This window comes from Gobius niger (genome assembly GCF_951799975.1).
Source record: "Gobius niger genome assembly, chromosome: 23".
Classification (NCBI taxonomy): domain Eukaryota; kingdom Metazoa; phylum Chordata; class Actinopteri; order Gobiiformes; family Gobiidae; genus Gobius; species Gobius niger.
In genome coordinates, this window is record NC_136874.1 from 16,144,143 (window position 1) to 16,161,985 (window position 17,843).

Consider the following 17,843-nt stretch of genomic DNA (forward strand, 5'->3'; position numbering starts at 1 on the left):
TTCACGTCCGTACGGCCCCCACCCTGGAGTGTTTTAAATCTCGTCTTAAGACACTTTTATTCTCTGGCTTTTAGCACCGCGTAAGTTGTGTGGTCCCCTGTGTCTTTTTATTTATTTTTTATTTTTTATTGAGTTTTATTCTTATTTATAGTTTTTAATGTGTTTTTATTTATATTTATTGTTTTACACTCATATAGCGGTAGAGCTCATTTGCATTGTTTTGGTTTTATTGATTTTGTTGCATGTGCAGCACTTTGGAAACGTTTTTTTATTTAAATGTGCTATATAAATAAAGTGGATTGGATTGGATTAGCCACAGCTGCCCTGGGGTAGACTGATGGAAGCGAGGCAACCAGTCTGCGCCATCGGCCCCTCCGACCACCACTCACTCACTCACTACATTCGCTAGGCTTCCTGGTGTTACTAAACGGTCTCCCATCCAAGTACCGACCAGGCCCTTCCCTGCTGAGCTTCCAAGGTCTGACGGGATTGGGCAGAGCATAGACGGTATGACCACCATATTTCCCTGCCTCCATATATCGAACATCAGATGTTCTTATTGCGACAGGCCTAATTGCAATTCGATTTACCATTTTTATATTTGATGCATTTAATTGCATGAACTGCTAAAATGAGTGGAGTTACTTTTGGACTGTGAAACAACATATTGTTTGCCGCACTATTCGACAGACGGTGTAGTTTGTTTACGGATCCAACATGACAGCAGCAGACGCGAAGCCATCTTTCCATCTAGCTTTAGACTGTGTTCTAAATAGTTCAGCTCCAAAGTTTATTTTAAAAGAAGAACGGCGGGTGCGTCATACGTCATCGAGTACATTTGATACGATTGGCTCTGGCTACGTGCAGATAAATAGTAGACCACACCTCTTCTACCAGAAAATGAATGGGTGGTTCCCAGACTAAATATCACTTGTGATTTTTTGGCGGGCGCTAGCCATGCTAGACAGCACCCTCTTCTGGAGGAGTTTCTCGACATTCAGAGTACCACCAGGGGACAGCCACGTGACGAAAATAAGTCCGGGATGGAAGCACAAAAAAACTTTAGAATGAGCTTTATGGAAACTCAGACCTCCTTAAACATCCATCAATCAGAGCCAGAGACAGAAGAAAAAGAAAAAGAAAACGGGAGTCTCTTGTGGTTAGGTTATTGCAGTACCTAGAACCTTGATGTGATTCGATAAACCTAGCTTGTACTAAAAATGTAAAGCAATTTTTCAAAGTGCAAGACCTCGTGTAACGTTCTATTTAAGCCTTTGCTGGTAAAGTGAGCCCAGAACCTGACTTAAAAAGCTACACAGTGTACATGTGGGTGGGTACAACAATTACCCACAAAAAGCTTTAATCTTGCCCTGTCTTTCCGTCCGTTTTCCCTCCAGACACGACTCCGTGAAGCCGCTCTTCTGCCGTCGCCATGGTTGAGCCAGTGGACCGCCCCTCCACAGCGGGGCAGAGGCTGAGCGCCCCGGAGAGCTTCGGGGTGTCCACCCTGGAGCCCGGCATGCGCCCCCCTGTCCAACCCCCGGGGCGACCGGTGTCCATCCGGGTGCAGATGATGGACGACACACAGGAGGTCTTCCAAATATCGGTACGTCTTTTTTTAACAAGAAAACCACAAATGATTTCAACTTTGAAGCATTTCCCCCTTTTTAACACGATGTGCCAACGCCGCAGCCTTCCGAATATGCTGCGCTAGCTTTCAGCGCTGGCATAAATAACTCTTTGTTTAACTTAGGAGATGTCAGTCCAAGCGTTTCAATGACTCATGCCTGCACTTGTCTGTGAAGCTACAATCTTTTTTACCACACAGAGGCTTTTGGAAAGGATCTAAACGCAACTTTTGGGATGCCTTGGGCTGGGCTTCCTCGGCTCTTGTTTTATCTGGCAACAGTTGAAACCCGCTCCGGCCCGCCTCCCGGTGAATGCAAATGTGTGAGCAGAGGGTGCGCTGTTATTCAAATAGAACGTAGCGTGTTACTGTACTTTTGGCAGCGGCTGCGCTTCGAGAGGCTTAGTCGTCCCTTTTTTCTTTTCGCATTGACGTCACCGCGCCTCCGTAACTATCACAAATTAGGGAAAGGCTTTGAACGGCGTTTTGAGACTAAACTGGGCCTTATCTTCACTTCCTGGATTGCAAGCGGAAGTGGGATATCTGCTCGCTTCCTGTCCAAACACGCCACACCTACAGCCCCGTAGTAACGTGACGGGAATCGGACACATAATTGTCTTTCGTGGGAGTAAACGCCTCCCTCACGTGATGAAGTGGCAAAGTCATGGGGGAGAGCGGGGCGGGTTGGGCCACATAAGACATTTGTTAGGTCTGCACATTCTCCAGAACCTTGTACACACCTCTGAATCCCGAGGCTTTAATATTCAACAGAAACGGAATATATGCCATTTAAATTAGTGTGATTATTTGACTCAATGACCCCCCCCCTACCCATGACCGGAGAGGGTTGGGTCAGTCCAAGGGGTCACTATTTTGAAGGGTAGACACTAACATCTATCTGACAGAATGAAACAGGGTCTTCACAAAGAAAACTATATATTTTAAAACAAAAACCTGTAAACTGTGGTGTTGGTCATGACTGTACTGATGATAAAAACAAATATTATTAAAAAATTAAGGAAATGTGTGAAAAATTGGAAATCATATGGGGGGAAAAATGGGAAAATGGGAGAAATTGTGGCAAAAATAAGGACAAGTGGGAGAAATGGGAAAAATATTAGCAATAAAAAATGAGGCGGGGAAAAAATAAGGGAAATTGGGAAAGATTGGGCCAAAATAGTTGTTTTCAAAATCTGGAGAAATGTGGCAAGTAATTAAATTGGGAAAACTTTTTATTTAATTTTATTTTTTTTGGAAAAATGGGGGGAACATTTTGAAAAAATAATTTATTAGAGCTGAAGTTCCAAGTTCCCTTTAATGCTGTCCCTGGAGCAACAGCATCAAAACTAATCTAAGATTGTGGCCGTGAAAGAGCCTGGTCGCTTCCAACTTCACCCCCATTTGGAGCTATAGGAATATGCTGGGAGAGGCCAAATGCTAACAACATCTTTAGTTGTTTTGCGTGACTGAGTGCACCCACAAAGACCAGACAGGTACACATCAACTCGTCTAAGCTCAGGTAAGAACATATCTCAGTATGGCAAACCGGTGGCCTGTTCCTTTAACAGAATCCATGACCTCTCACTTTAGCCCGGTCTTTCTTATTAGCTCCAAAACACTGAGCGACCAAACCCTCCCCATGACCCAACCCTCCCCATGACCCACCCTTACAGCATTCTGGCGTACCCTTCCAAAAATCATACCTCCTTCCTGTCTCGTTTCCGCGCCCTCGTCAAGCCGTTTTGTTAATAATAACGCTAACGCAGCTGCTCCATTTTACCAGTCTGGCATTTTGACTTTCTTGTGATGATAATTAGCGAGGGAAAGAGTAGCTCGCCGCTGACTCGTCGTCGCTGGCATTGTCGAACATCCAGGGCTGCCAGTTCGGGGAGCGGTAATTGGCTCTTGCAGAAAGAAAAAAAATGCCAAGAATGTGCGTGTGGTTTGTTTAGCGCCTGGGGTTGTGTCTGTGACTCCGGGGATATTCTTCAGATGTCACACTGTAAAGATATCTGACTTGACTTCTTCCCCACTTTCCCACACAAAGGACGTTTTCTTCAATAAGACGTCATGAGTCCGATGGCATCGGCTGAGGACGGAGTGTACTTGGACGTGACACGCTTTCGAAACTCTCTCGTCCAAATGCTGCTTATTCATGTCGAGGGATTGGCTGTAAGAAGTCGTCGTGTTGGTGTGTGTTGGGAGATAAGACTGCACTTTCAGGGAGATGGAGCGAGAGGGAGGGAGTTCATTAAGAAGCTTTGTTATCACGATACCTCAGCCTGGCCGCGACAATGAGTGTCATCAATTCTGGACCCAAAGAAGTGCATCAGTTCTAACTTCACCAGTCTATTCATTTATGTAAAATAATACGGCATTCGTGGGGGTAAAAACTTTTCGATATCTTGCACCTCGTAGACATTCATGTAGGGCTGCAACTAACGATTATTTTGGTAATCGATTAATCGACCGATTATTATTACGATTAATCGATTAATCGCTTGGCTGTGAAAGGTGCATGGAAATTGTGTTTTTTCCATTTTTTTATCACATAAAGCTAAAGCGACGCCGCTCGAGGACATGTTGATGGAGTAAACTTAAAGTAAACGTTTGTAGGAGGCTCTTTGTGCTGATTCTGCTTTCTGATTGGACGAGACAAAGACAGATATTTATGAAATTTACAATGTACAAAACACTGCAGACCCTCAATTTAAAAACAAAGTAGGTTTTCATCCAAAATACATAATTTTCATGTCTTTTTTGCTCTACTTTAGTCTGTGTTCACTAGAAAACGATGAATCGATTACTGAAATAGTTGACAACTATTTTAGTAATCGATTAGTTGTCGATTAATCGATTAGTTGTTTCAGCCCTACATTCATGTCCCTGAAAAATTGGCCCTGTCCTAAGTCTTACATTAGGGCAGGGGTAGGCAACGTCCGGCCCTCTAGCATAGAACCATAGGCCCTCAAGATGATTTTGAGAAATAACTTTACAACGGTTAAAGTACCTCTGATTTGTGTAGAGTTTAACCTCTTAACCTATGCCTTAATCAAACACATTTTCTCCAGTTTGGCTTGACCCAAATCTAAAAAGCCTCTCGACTGGAGCGTACAGCCTATAGGAGTAACGCCTCATTTGAAAGCCAAGACCGTCAAAACTGATCTTCAATTTTCCCTCAAGTTGCCGCCACATTGTCTTCATTCATTGTCGTCACTTTTTTGTCGCCTGTCTTTTTGTTTAATCTTTGATGCTTTTTTTTTTTTTAACCTTTTTAGATTTGGGAAAGGTCGAACTGGGGAAAATGTGTTCGCTTAAGGGGTTAAGTACTGTACAAATGTGAAAAATACTGTCAATTACTTAAAAATGTCCAAACAGAACACCAAATGAGGTCATATACTGTATTAGGCGCAGCATTGGCATTTGTAATGTTATACTTTTGGCTAAAATTGCCAGGTTCGGGCCTTGGTCTTTTTTACAATGAAGAAAATCGGCCCTCGATCCAGCAAACCTGCCTACCCCTGCATTAGGGGAAAGTAGTTCCCACTCCATGCTCTGAATGCATTTTCTCCTTCAAGCTCCAAAGAGGTTTAAGGTGGAAATGATGTTTGCCCAGAGGGTTCATTGACCGCTGATATCGGTCAATTTGCCTTGAGCAAGAAATTGCATTATCTTTTGTAAAGTTTTCTGCTAAGCAAACCAATACGGTCCAGAAATGTTGCTAGAAATATTTAAATGGACTTTCTGTGCATGTATGATTTAACCTTTTAATATTGTAGTTACTTACCCTGGGTGGTGTCTTTTTTTTTCTCTTTATTGAATCAGCAATGAAGGAGAACAAGAGGCGGGAGGGTGGGAGGAGCTTAGGGGGGAGACTTTGTTTGAGCTGTTTTAGATCAATTCATCTTTTTCCAACCAACAAAGTGTAAGATGGCAATAAAGATGTGTTCAAATCAAAAACCTGCAAAAAGCAGAATACCTGCTCTTTAAAGCCGCCCTCCGCTCGTCCTGGCCTGAATGGTTGCATTCCTGCATTCCATCGTTTCACGCCACCTTCGAATTAAGGCAAGGCAAGTTTATTTGTAGAGCACAATTCATACACGAGGCAATTCAACGTGCGTCACAGTTGCATAAAATGACAAGAAAGCAGATCGGATCAATTCATAAATTCCTCCTGTCAGTTCCCAGTGTCAGGACTGGAGCGGGGAAAAAGGCTTTTCAATGTTGTTGATTGGAATCAGCTGCAAAATGAACTGGGTTGGTCTCTCCAAACTCTTTTAAATTGAAATTGATGAAATTGATACAAAGCCGCAGTTATTTCACCTAGCCTAATATTGGATGTGAGCTGTTTTATGGCTGTGTTGCTGCCTCTTGGCCAAGTCACTCCAATCCAATCCACTTTATTTGTATAGCACATTTAACCAACACAAATGTTTCCAAAGTGCTGCACATGAGATCCTAAAAACAGATACAATACTTATTAGCTCTACCACCAATAAATAAATAAATAAATAAATTTAAAAAAAGAAAAAGAAAAAAAAAATGAAAATAAATAAAACCTGCATAAAACAATAAATAGTGTGTTAAAGACATTAATAAAAATAAAATAGATAAACCAAAAAATAATTAAAAACATTGAATAAAACAATAAAAAATATAAAAAAGAGATTGTAAATCCCAAGTTTCTACCTGGCTGGTTAAATAAATAAAATAACAGCGATCTAGCTTTGTCCCGCAGAAGCCGAGACAAGCTCCGCCCCACGCCCGCCTCACCTACACATGCAGGGATGGCAAATATTTGAAGCAGCAGACGCGGCAACAGTTAGATTTTAGCATTATGACAGAAGTTTACAAAAAAAAACAGTTTAATAATCCAATCTATACGAGGAACCGCCAGGTCTGTTTCCTCCTTTTGTTTACATGCACCAGGAAGAGTATGAGGCATTCGAGGGTTGCGGGAAATTAAAGCTCTGCACTGTCAACACAAACAGAGTTACATGAAGGTTGTAGTTTAACAAATAATGTAAGTCTCTGCTACATATCTTATTTATTCTGCTGGTAAATGAGCAGAACTACTAACACCTATTGCCAGAAGTAAATTCCAGGAGTATGGCGGAGTGCAGCAGGGGGCCCATAACCGGATCTTGTTCGATCGAAAACCCCAAAGCTGAAGATGATCTCTCTTATTTTACTTTGTGTAGAGTCTGAGGTCTGCATCCTTTGCCATTGAGAGCACACTGCACGACGCATTAGTGACCACATGCCGGGAATATTCATTATTGATATGGAGCAGAGCCTGGCAACCCGCTCCCACCTGGTAAATAATTCAAAAGGTGGGGAGGATGCAGGCTAATGTGCGCTGACGTGTCTCCGCATCCAGGGCCCAACTCTGCCTCACATTTCCTCAAACCTGCAACAAAACATCACATTTCCCCGTCCCTTTCATGCCCCTGTGCACTTCTCCAGCTGAAGGAAATCATGTTATAAAATACTACTGGCGGGATTTTTTCCACTCGAGTAAAGCCCGCTGTCCCAGATTTGCTCGGTGTAGCGTGAGGTCAGCGCCATTGATGAGGTTTACATCTTTTTATGTGGGAGGGAAAGTATTTTTGTGGTGGGATTATATAAAAAAAAAAAAAAACTACACAGAGGAACAAGTGAGTGCCTGCGAATCTTTTTCAAATAAACAAGCCGTGAACTCAATTTGAGGTTATTAGAAAACAGGCTTGAATTATATGCTTTAGGAAACGACATGCTCCTGCGGTGGTTTGATGGAGGACTTTAACTCGGTCTAGTGGCGACAATCTCGCCGCAGCCTTGGCAAGTCCCAACGTGATACTACACCAACTGATAAAACTGGCTCGTAAAGGATTGAACTTTGACCTGGCGTATCATCAAACAAAAGAGCGACGAAGAACTCCAACTGCAGAGTACAGAAGATGACTCAAGAGCTTCTCTCCGCTAGCTTCTCTCCGCTAGCTTCTCTCCGCTAGCTTCTCTCCGCTAGCTTCTCTCCCCTAGCCTCTCTCCCCTTGCTTCTCTCCCCTAGCTTCTCTCCGCTAGCTTCTCTCCGCTAGCTTCTCTCCGCTAGCTTCTCTCCGCTAGCTTCTCTCCGCTAGCTTCTCTCCGCTAGCTTCTCTCCCCTAGCTTCTCTCCCCGAGCTTCTCTCCCCGAGCTTCTCTCCCCTAGCTTCTCTCCCCTAGCTTCTCTCCCCGAGCTTCTCTCCGCTAGCTTCTCTCCGCTAGCTTCTCTCCGCTAACTTCTCTCCGCTAGCTTCTCTCCCCGAGCTTCTCTCCCCTAGCTTCTCTCCCCTAGCTTCTCTCCGCTAGCTTCTCTCCGCTAGCTTCTCTCCGCTAGCTTCTCTCCGTTAGCTTCTCTCCCCTAGCTTCTCTCCGCTAGCTTCTCTCCCCTAGCTTCTCTCCGCTAGCTTCTGTCCGCTAGCTTCTCTCCGCTAGCTTCCCTCCCCTAGCTTCTCTCCGCTAGCTTCTGTCCGCTAGCTTCTCTCCGCTAGCTTCCCTCCCCTAGCTTCTCTCCGCTAGCTTCTGTCCGCTAGCTTCTCTCCGCTAGCTTCCCTCCGCTAGCTTCTCTCCGCTAGCTTCTCTCCGCTAGCTTCTCTCCGCTAGCTTCTCTCCCCTAGCTTCTCTCCACTAGCTTCTCTCCCCTAGCTTCTCTCCACTAGCTTCTCTCCCCTAGCTTCGCTCCCCTAGCTTCGCTCCGCTAGCTTCTCTCCCCTAGCTTCTCTCCCCTAGCTTCTCTCCGCTAGCTTCTCTCCGCTAGCTTCTCTCCGCTAGCTTCTCTCCGCTAGCTTTTCTCCGCTAGCTTCTCTCCGCTAGCTTCTCTCCGCTAGCTTCTCTCCGCTAGCTTCTCTCCGCTAGCTTCTCTCCGCTAGCTTCTGTCCGCTAGCTTCTCTCCGCTAGCTTCTCTCCGCTAGCTTCTGTCCGCTAGCTTCTCTCCCCTTGCTTCTCTCCCCTAGCTTCTGTCCGCTAGCTTCTCTCCCCTAGCTTCTCTCCCCTAGCTTCTCTCCCCTAGCTTCTCTCCCCTAGCTTCTCTCCCCTAGCTTCTCTCCCCTAGCTTCTCTCCCCTAGCTTCTCTCCCCTAGTTTCTCTCCCCTAGCTTCTCTCCCCTAGCTTCTCTCCCCTAGCTTCTCTCCCCTAGCTTCTCTCCCCTAGCTTCTCTCCCATAGCTTCGCTCCCCTAGCTTCTCTCCCCTAGCTTCTCTCCCCTAGCTTCTCTCCCCTAGCTTCTCTCCCCTAGCTTCTCTCCCCTAGCTTCTCTCCCCTAGCTTCTCTCCCCTAGCTTCTCTCCGCTAGCTTCTCTCCCCTAGCTTCTCTCCCCTAGCTTCTCTCCCCTAGCTTCTCTCCCCTAGCTTCTCTCCCCTAGCTTCTCTCCGCTAGCTTCTCTCCACTAGCTTCTCTCCTAAAAAGCCTGAATATAGCAAATCTCGAAATATTCTCATAAATATATTTGGTTTCTGTGGCATATTTCTGCTTATTTGTCTGTCGCCGGTGGTCACTGCACTTGTGGTTTGCACATTTTTAATCTCCCATGCCGTCCGGGCTGTATTGGATTATTATGACTGCGGTAAATTTGAACCGTGGACTCCCTTGGGTGCTATGTAGCCTGTTTGAACCCTGCCCCTCACAGATGTTCGTTGGTGGAGGATATAACAGTTTGCTTCTGGTTATGCCTCCATACCCTAACACTGCCTTCTGATGGGTTCATATACATTTGACCCTAATCTGTGGCCATGATCGGCCTACTCTACGATTACGCGTAGTTTCTGATGCATTGTGCCTTTTTACAATGGCTTCCGGGATTACAAACGCACAAGATACGCGGGATTATAGGAAGATAGATGGAGCAGCTTTACGGACAGAGCCAGTTGACGGACGAGCGTTTCCCCCTAAAGGCCTATGAAAGATGAGCTACTGGTCCCATTATGCGCTTGCACACACAGGCAGTCGGTTCTTAACTGCCATGTGAAATAGTTGACATTTGAGATAGATGGCGGGGGGGTTTTGCGCCGCCAGTGTCCGCTTTGGGAGTCCATCGCACACATGGAAGGGACAGATATGAAAGGAATGAGGAAAAGACGATAGCGGGAGCGAGTCTCACTTATGGCGGCTCAAACGGAAAGCAGAAGTCGACCGGGTGATTGGCATTTTTCCATTGTTGTGGTCTGACTAGATTCACAGCAACAATGGCAGTAATCAGAATAAGAATTTGGCTCGTGGTCTCTCTCGGCCCCCGAAAAACAAACATTTGCATATTGTTTGTCGGGGAATGGATTTGCATTGTCTTGTTCAAAAGGTGGTTTTTCAATTGTTTTCTTTTCTTTTTGGTTCGTAGGCATTAGGCAGGACAATGGGTAGCGAGAAATGGGAGAGAATGCACCAAGCACCCAAGATACACTAAAATCGATTTCTATGCCCGATATTGTTGTAATTCTCAGTCACAGCGAGTATTCCATCGAGTTGCAGAGTGTCGTGTCTCGTAGTGTGTGTAGGACGGTTCACGACTGGACCCGAAAGATGCGACCCAGACGCAGGAAATCAAACATTTTTTAATTTTAAGCCCGATTTTGGACGCACAATAGTGAAGACACGGAATGCAGCAGCCAATAACAGTGGAAAATACACAGAAAAACACCCTAGCTACCTCCATTTTCATTTCTCTGTCATAACAGAGGCACAAACAACTAATGTCATGGCCACTGCCCCACACAGACCACCTCAAACAGCACATTATATCACCAAAAGTTCACATGAACCATCTTTTACAGCTACAATCAACCACAGAGTTTAACTGCCTGTACTGTGTTTGGAGTTGGACAATTCAGATACTTCTCTCCGCTAGCTTCTCTCGGCGAGCTCCTCTCTGCCCACTAGCTTCTTTCCGCCCGCTAGCATCTCTCAGCTAGCTTCTCTCAGATAGCTTCTCTTTGCTAGATTCTCTCCGCCCGCTAGCTTCTGTCTGCTAGCTTCTCTCTGCTAGCTTTTCACTGCCCGCTAGCTTCTCTCCGCCCACTAGCTTCTTTCCGTCCGCTAGCTTTGCGCTAGTTTCTCTCTGCTAGCTTCTCTCGGCTAGCTTCTCTCTGCTAGCGTCTCTCTGCTAGCTTCTCTCCACTGTCTGAAGTTTGTCCACGTCCTTTTCTTATTAAATCCACAGGTAATACACGACTGCTCAAAGGTTTGGGGTCCTTGTTTATGAAGAAAATCGCTTATTTTTTCAATCAGGATGACATTAAAAGAATCATAAATACAGTCTAGACATGGTTAATGTTGTGAAGGCCTGTTCTAGCTGGAAACGGGTGTTTTTTAATGGCATACCTACATAGGTGTGCAGAGGTTGTGATGGTACATGTGTTAGCTTGAGGGTAATTGATGATTAGAAAACCCTCTCGCAATGATGCTAGCACTGCTGAAAAGTGTTATGCTGATTAGAGTGGCTATAGAGCTCTTAGAATTATATGTTGTGTGGAATGGGGCATTCTTCACACATTTTTTTAAGACTGAAAAAAATCATGTAGTCTGTGCTCAGCCTCAATAAACTGTTGGAGCTGTGAATTCAGAGTCTAGATATACAAGCTAACCCCTGGGCCACTGCAGCTCGGAGCGATATTCACACTTTTGAATCTCAGGACAATTGCTAAGAAAGTTACAAAGTCTATTGGTCATCTTCCGAGCTCAATAAATGCTTGGGCTGCGTGATTTGATATCGCCTCGCCACCTTTTCCTGCTGCTCCCCCCCTCAGGCATGAGTGCTCCCATTTCAACCTCTCTGTTTTCTTTCCTGTAAACTAGAAACTGCTTTTATGCACTCGGGCTGGTGAGAGAGTGGAGGGTGAAAACATGTAGTTTGGAGCTTCAGTATGATCACGTACCTTCATATCTTCTGCAGGGTTGCGTGTGTGTGTGTGTGTGTGTGTGTGTGTGGGTGGAAAGGTGATGTTTAGAGACAATAAAAAGCAGTTATTTTCTGTCGAGACACGAGTGCCGGCTTTGTGATCTGCGCAGTTTCATGTGTCATCGCAGAGATCTGTCTTAGGTTTGTACTTGTTGTGAATGTGAAAAAAATGATGAGCTTTTGTACGTTCCGGAGGAGATAACGAAGGGATGGATCGTGTTTGAGAAGAGGGAGTAGAGCTGATTTATACACTGCTTTTTCATTAGTAAGATAAACCCGTCCAGCATGTGGGCTCCAGTCATATTCAAAGTGAGAAACGGTATGCTTACGTGATGTTGGCAGGCTCCGTCCGATACATTCTTGAGGCAGGAGACCACAGAGAAGGGCCACTCCAGTTTTTGAAGCCGGTCCAGCCCTCCAACCTTTCACACGTGGATTAAAAAAAAGTTTGTGTCGCTGTCACGCTTCGGTCAGGCCACAATAACTACAAATGTAAAATGTTGACCTATCGTAAGTAGGGTTGCAAAGGGGTGGAAAATTCCCAATATATTTCAAGAAATTAAAAACTGACCTGAACTATAGACTTTTATAGACTCCAGAAGGTCAGGGGTTCAAATCCTGGGCCCTGAAGGTGCACACTGTGGTTGTGTCCTTGGGTAAGACACTTCACCCTCTGTGCCTCCAGTGTCTGCTTTGGTGTATGATTCAGAGAGTGAATGGGCGAGGGATTCCTTGCTGTAAAGCGCTTTGAGTGCCTAATGTAGATAGAAAAGGTGGTGCTCAGATGGAGATGATTTCTTTGAGACTTTTCATTTCTGCCAATCAAATGTTTATGCTTCAGTTTATATCTGTAAAAAAGCCACCTTCAGGCTTGTTAATTCCGTGTTTATCCCTATTAATTCCCATACATTCCTTCAACACCCATCGAAAGAGTGTTTTGTTTCTCGTTTTACTAAGATGATTTATTCTGACTTTTTTTTTTCCACGGTAAAAGATGCGCAGGCACGTGGAAGCGTTTAGTCCCGGTGAGTTCAAAGCCAGGGCCACGGACGGATCCCTCTGAGCGACGATTCCCGCTCTGCCTCTTGCGCAGAGAGACGCAATATCTGGAAAAAAACCAGACCCGGGATGTTCTGTCGTGAGAAACACTGCGCGGTCAAAAGCCATATCCATAGAGAGACCGGGCGATATTGCTACATCCGTCTCCAAAGCTTCAGCTGAATACAGTGGTGCTTTTTTCTTCTTGTGGCTGAATGAGGTCCCCTGTGAGGAGCCGGAGGGGCCCGCAGGAGTGGGAGCAGGGGCCCATTCCGGGGTAATTGCGTCGCCTCCGGTTTACAGCGCTGTGCACCACACCATCATGTGTCATGTTGTGGAGTCAGTGGACTGTTCTGGAGCAGCCTCTGTTTGGCCTGTAGTGACAGTTACAGCTACTGTGTTATTACAACTGCTGCTACATGAACATGGCAGTGTGTTCATGTACCTGACTTCACATCGCAGCAGGCACTCGAAGCAAATTTACAGAGAGAGAAACACAGTGTGTATATCTCGCGTGCAAATTTGCTCCGGACAGTGTCCATCTTCAGGCAAGAAGGAAATGCCTTCTGCGAGGAAGATTCTTTGGATTCTTTCTTAGCTAATAGGATGTCGGAAAGGGAGGTTACTGTTGTATGAAAGACACTTTTTAAATATTTTGCTTTCAGTTATTTTTTTTTGTCTTCTGTAATGAAAAACATAAAGCCTTTCTTCCAGATTCCTCTACATGACACACACCACTGTTCTCTCTTTTTATTTCACACAAAGAGATGAAACTTCCAAATCTTTCTGGCTTTTCCAGGGTCATTGACTGCGGAATCCTTCGTCAGTCTTTATCTTTATTAAGTTTTGTTAGTTTTATTAAGTTTCTGGATTTTCACTACCTTCACAGTCTCAGCGAATTTCTGCGAGTTATGTTTGTGGAAAATCCTGTTATTAATTTGGGGATTTATGGATTTTCTACAACCGGCTGAAGTTCCAATCTTTCCCATTGACTTACAATGGAGCATCTGCAAATTCAGGATTTTCAGCCATTTTTTCCGTATTTTCTGCAATTTCTGCAATTTGTGTATGTTGAGCTTCAGCAATTTCAGTCTTCTACAGTTTTCAATTTTTTTTTCTATGAGATTGGGAATTCTGCCCATTTATTTGTATGGTTGTGTGGAGGGGTGTCCTCATTCATTTTAATAGAACTTCAGCTACAGTTAGATCTTTCAGCCACCTTCTTCAGCTTCTGCAGTTTCAGCAGTTTAACCAGTTAATGGAATTGAATCAGTTTATGCAAATTAAACAGTTCATGCAATTTATTGAATTTAAAGGGACTATACAGAGTTTAAAAATGTTCCTCCCCTACATGTTCCACCATGTCCTGATGTGTACAAGAGCTCAGACCTGTTCACCACAACTGCCTCTAACTGTCACTCAGAAATGTGTTACTTCGGGTCCAAAGTGCCGTCATGCACGAGCTTAATATAGAAGGTGCAGTTACACGTAAGACCTGAGGTGGCAGTAGTGAGTATAAAATAACCACCTTGCATCTAGTCTCTACAGTTTATGCAAATAAAAAAAAATCAGCAATTTCAACAGTTTCAGCCTTTGCAACAGTTTTAGTTTAGAGTTGGCATGAATCTGAAGACCCTTCTTTACCACCGCTTTGACGCTGCACAGATTACAAGAGCAAAGCATCCGCGGTGCAGGGTTTAGCGAGAGGCTTAGGACCCAAATGTCGGTCTCAATATCCCAAACGAGCGCTGGCAAGCCATGCCCGTATAACGAAGCCCTGTACATCTGCCAGACACTTCACCCCTCGCTCGCTCGCTGGCTCGCTGGCCTGCCCTGGATCCTCTCTCAATAGGTGAAGCGTTTGTTAATCTTAAGTTGTCCCGCTGGATGTTTTCCAGAAGCCTCGGCGGAATTCAGCGGTGACCCCTCCCTCCCCCTGCCGCGTCCCCCGTCCACAGACGCTCACAAACCGTCACCCTGGAATGTGATGTTTAGGGGGAGAAAGTTGACCTCTCTCGGCTACAAAACGCTATCACACTGGGTTAGCTGTGTTATTGCTATCTTACTCTCTATTTCCACTGTACATTTTATACGCCTCATTACAAAATTGGCAAGATATTCACGCTGCAAGATCTTTTGATTGCGGCAGCCAGCGACTAAATCATTCCAGGCGAAGTTTAACCACAAACCCAGCCCTGAATCGCATCCACGCCCCTCTACCTCATAAATTAGCGGTTCGAGCAACACTTCGCTCGCAGAAAAGCGCTGGTTAGGGTTTTTCTTTTGTGTTTTGTCCACCATTTTTCGCCACACATTTACTGAAGCCTTGCATAGCTTATACACACACACATGGCGCTAATTGCATTTTAATGGTACAGCCCTCCGCTTGTGTTCCACTCAGCAGCTTAATTTAATTGTGCGCTGCTATTGTGCGGTGAGCCATGGCGTGCGCGCAGCAGAAATACCCGCACATCGACTGTTGGCATTTTTCATCACGGCTCTACCCCCCCCCCCCCCAGTTTCTTCTCCATCGGTGTTTTGCCAACGCGCTGTTTACTTCTCGGCATATGCCCGTCCACGTCCGTGCGACGGCGGGCGCGAGAGCGGAGGAGGCCTTTCCCTTCTGGCGGGGTGGCAGGCTGGCTTCGACGCCTCGCCAGAAGGTTAAGCAGTTTAGTCTAATCCGCGCGGTCCGACGCAATTGGTGGACGGTCGAGGAGGGAGGAAGTGTCGCCCAGATGTCCCGCTGTTCCCTGGAATTTGGTTCCTCGACGCCGTCAGCAGAGCAGTAGTGTTTGAGCGGAGATGGGCCCTTGTGTCTCTGCATCGAGACTAAAATTGCATTGTTTTGAACAGTTCGTAGTTTCAGGGTTTCTGCACGGCGTTAAAAAGCATTAAAGTGCATTTGACAGGTTTTAATGCTTTTGAAAGTATGACTTATTTAGATGCATCTGTTGTATGTAATAATTATAATATTATTTCAGTGACATTTTGGGCAGTAAAGTGATTTTTGTTTGAATTTTTAAGTTGCTGATAGAAACTGAGAGATAAAGGTAAAGGGCCATAGCAGTTTGACTCACTCCCATGGACACAACATGGTCGGCATGGCAACAGTTTACAATTGTTTGCCTGTATCTATGTCACTTCCTGTCAGTGTCCAATAAGGAAGTGAAACTATAAACATCAAAAATGGGTAAAATGTTTTGTTTTAGCCAAAAGTGTGTCTACTGTGTCATTATGCACTTTAACCGTCAATTGATGAATTATGCCAGAATTAGATTATTAAATTGTAACTGGCTTTAAATCAAATTTTCTTAAATTTAAGAAAATTTGAAAAATGTTCTTAAATTTTCAAATATATTGAAAAATATATTTTTTTCCTTGGTGACAGAACCCACAACAATGGCACTGCAGTATTTTTACTGCATGCATTTTATCAAAAGCACAAAAATGTTGGTCTAAAACTGATCGGCTGCAGTTTTGTCCAGTTTAATTTTGAATATCAACATTTCCCTCATTCCTCTCTTTGATTGAATTGCTACGAATCATTTTTACAAGAAATGTACTTTGATCACAGATGACACGAGACGAAAAGGTTACCTGGTGCTTACCTGTCTCCTGAACCTTAATAAGACAGAGGGTTTCTTGGTTGTTGGGTCAAGATCATGGAATTCATTCAAATGTGTTAAAGGAGATGCATCTTGGGAATATTATATTATATATTGTATGCTGGAATGGCAACAATTGTTTTTCTAAAATTGTTAGAATGTATTGATTTTGAAACACCAAAAAGTGGATTACCAATTGTTTGGGTCACCGTGGCTTGGTCATCGATTTTCCAGTAATTTTTGGACTATAAGACAATGTCATCATGTTCCTTTTCACCCATCTACTGTTCATATTAATGTTTGACCCTGCAAAGAAAAATATGAACATGGATGAATAAAAAGCGTCACATTTGACTTGCTGCCCACTGTAGACACCTCTGTATATTGTCCGTGATCAAGGTCACATGTAAAAGGGTTATTTTTATCTGTCTGAAAACCTGGGCGGGGGAAGAAAATACCTTTGGTTGTGCATATTCATCAAAAAATTCAATAGCAAACCAGTCTAAGTTTCAGCGACTCTTGTCTGTATTGGAACGGCGTACCCCAAAGCTCCACCCTGGGCACGTTTCATTTTCCACCCTGACACACAAAGCAGCGATCACGCCAGGTGCTGTTTTGCATTTTACACATCCCACCTTAAGGAAAAATCTGTCTGACACTGTCTCTCCAGAGCCGAGCAGCTGTTTCCCCCCCTCTCCCGTGCACAACCTGGGGGGTGTAGAAATATTTCCAGCAATTTGTCATCACGTCTGATAAGAGCCGCTTATGCTCCGAACACGAGGACGGGAAGCGCTTTTAATCCCATATATAAAGCCATCGAATTAGAAGATAATGACAATTTTTATGCTTATGTCGCGGATCTCATTAGTCGGAACCTTTGGGGAGCAGTTACCAACCCCCCATTTTATAATTGTCACAGCAACGTAAGGCCCTACTGCATCACCCTCAGGCGTGTTGCTTCATTCATGAGAAAAACAAATGCAAAGACACTGCATTAGCTTCAGTGAGACGGTAAAAAAAACACTGACATCCTTTTTTCCTGCTACATTTATGAAAATAGAACACAGTACATAAAAATGTGGTGAAAACGTCTTGGTTTGGACCACAGCGGGCGACCTGCAGAGGAATTTGTTCAGTCTTTCCCCCGTGCGGAGCGTTCTTATCATCAGACTCTCCCATCTGGTTTCTATCCCCGTAGACGTTCCACTGCAGGATCTCATGACCAAGTAAAAGTCCCTTCTCAGATCCCCTCAGGCGCTGTAGTCAGGTGATAGAGACATGCAGAGCCCAGGGAGCTTCACTGTTTATCCATACACATTTCTCCCACTCCAATAGCATCTTATCAGTGCAGAGACAGTGAGCACTCGAGGACTACATTGGTCGTATTTCCTGGTTCTGGTCAGGGGTGGACTGGAGCTGCTTGTGTTCTTCTGAATGTACTGCACTGAGCAGAACATTACAGTCAGTCGTCCAACCTGCTGGAGCCAAATGACAAGTCCAACTGCATCTTGTCTTTTGTTTTTCAGAAGCTTGGATAGAAGCTGCCTATTGTGATTGTCAAACCAGATGGATAGGTCCATCATAAAAACAGACTCGATAATAAATAACTCCACTAACCGCTCTGGAGGCAAACGTACTACAGTAGTGTTTCCAAAGTTGGGATGT

The 17,843-nt window shown here is 44.6% G+C and overlaps 1 protein-coding gene across 2 annotated transcripts in view; it reads left to right on the top strand.

Annotated features, from left to right (window-relative positions):
- Positions 1-1,366: 1,366 nt before the first annotated feature.
- LOC306981750 (FERM, ARHGEF and pleckstrin domain-containing protein 1-like) overlaps positions 1,367-17,843 on the top strand; it is a gene marked incomplete at its 3' end in the record, with an annotated part of 61,193 nt that continues 44,716 nt past the window's right edge. For both annotated transcript variants that reach the window (XM_079581393.1, XM_079581394.1), the window contains exon 1: positions 1,367-1,606. In XM_079581393.1, the coding sequence (XP_079437519.1) occupies positions 1,433-1,606 (174 nt within the window). In that variant the 5' untranslated portion in view covers positions 1,367-1,432. The remainder of the gene's footprint in view (positions 1,607-17,843) is intronic.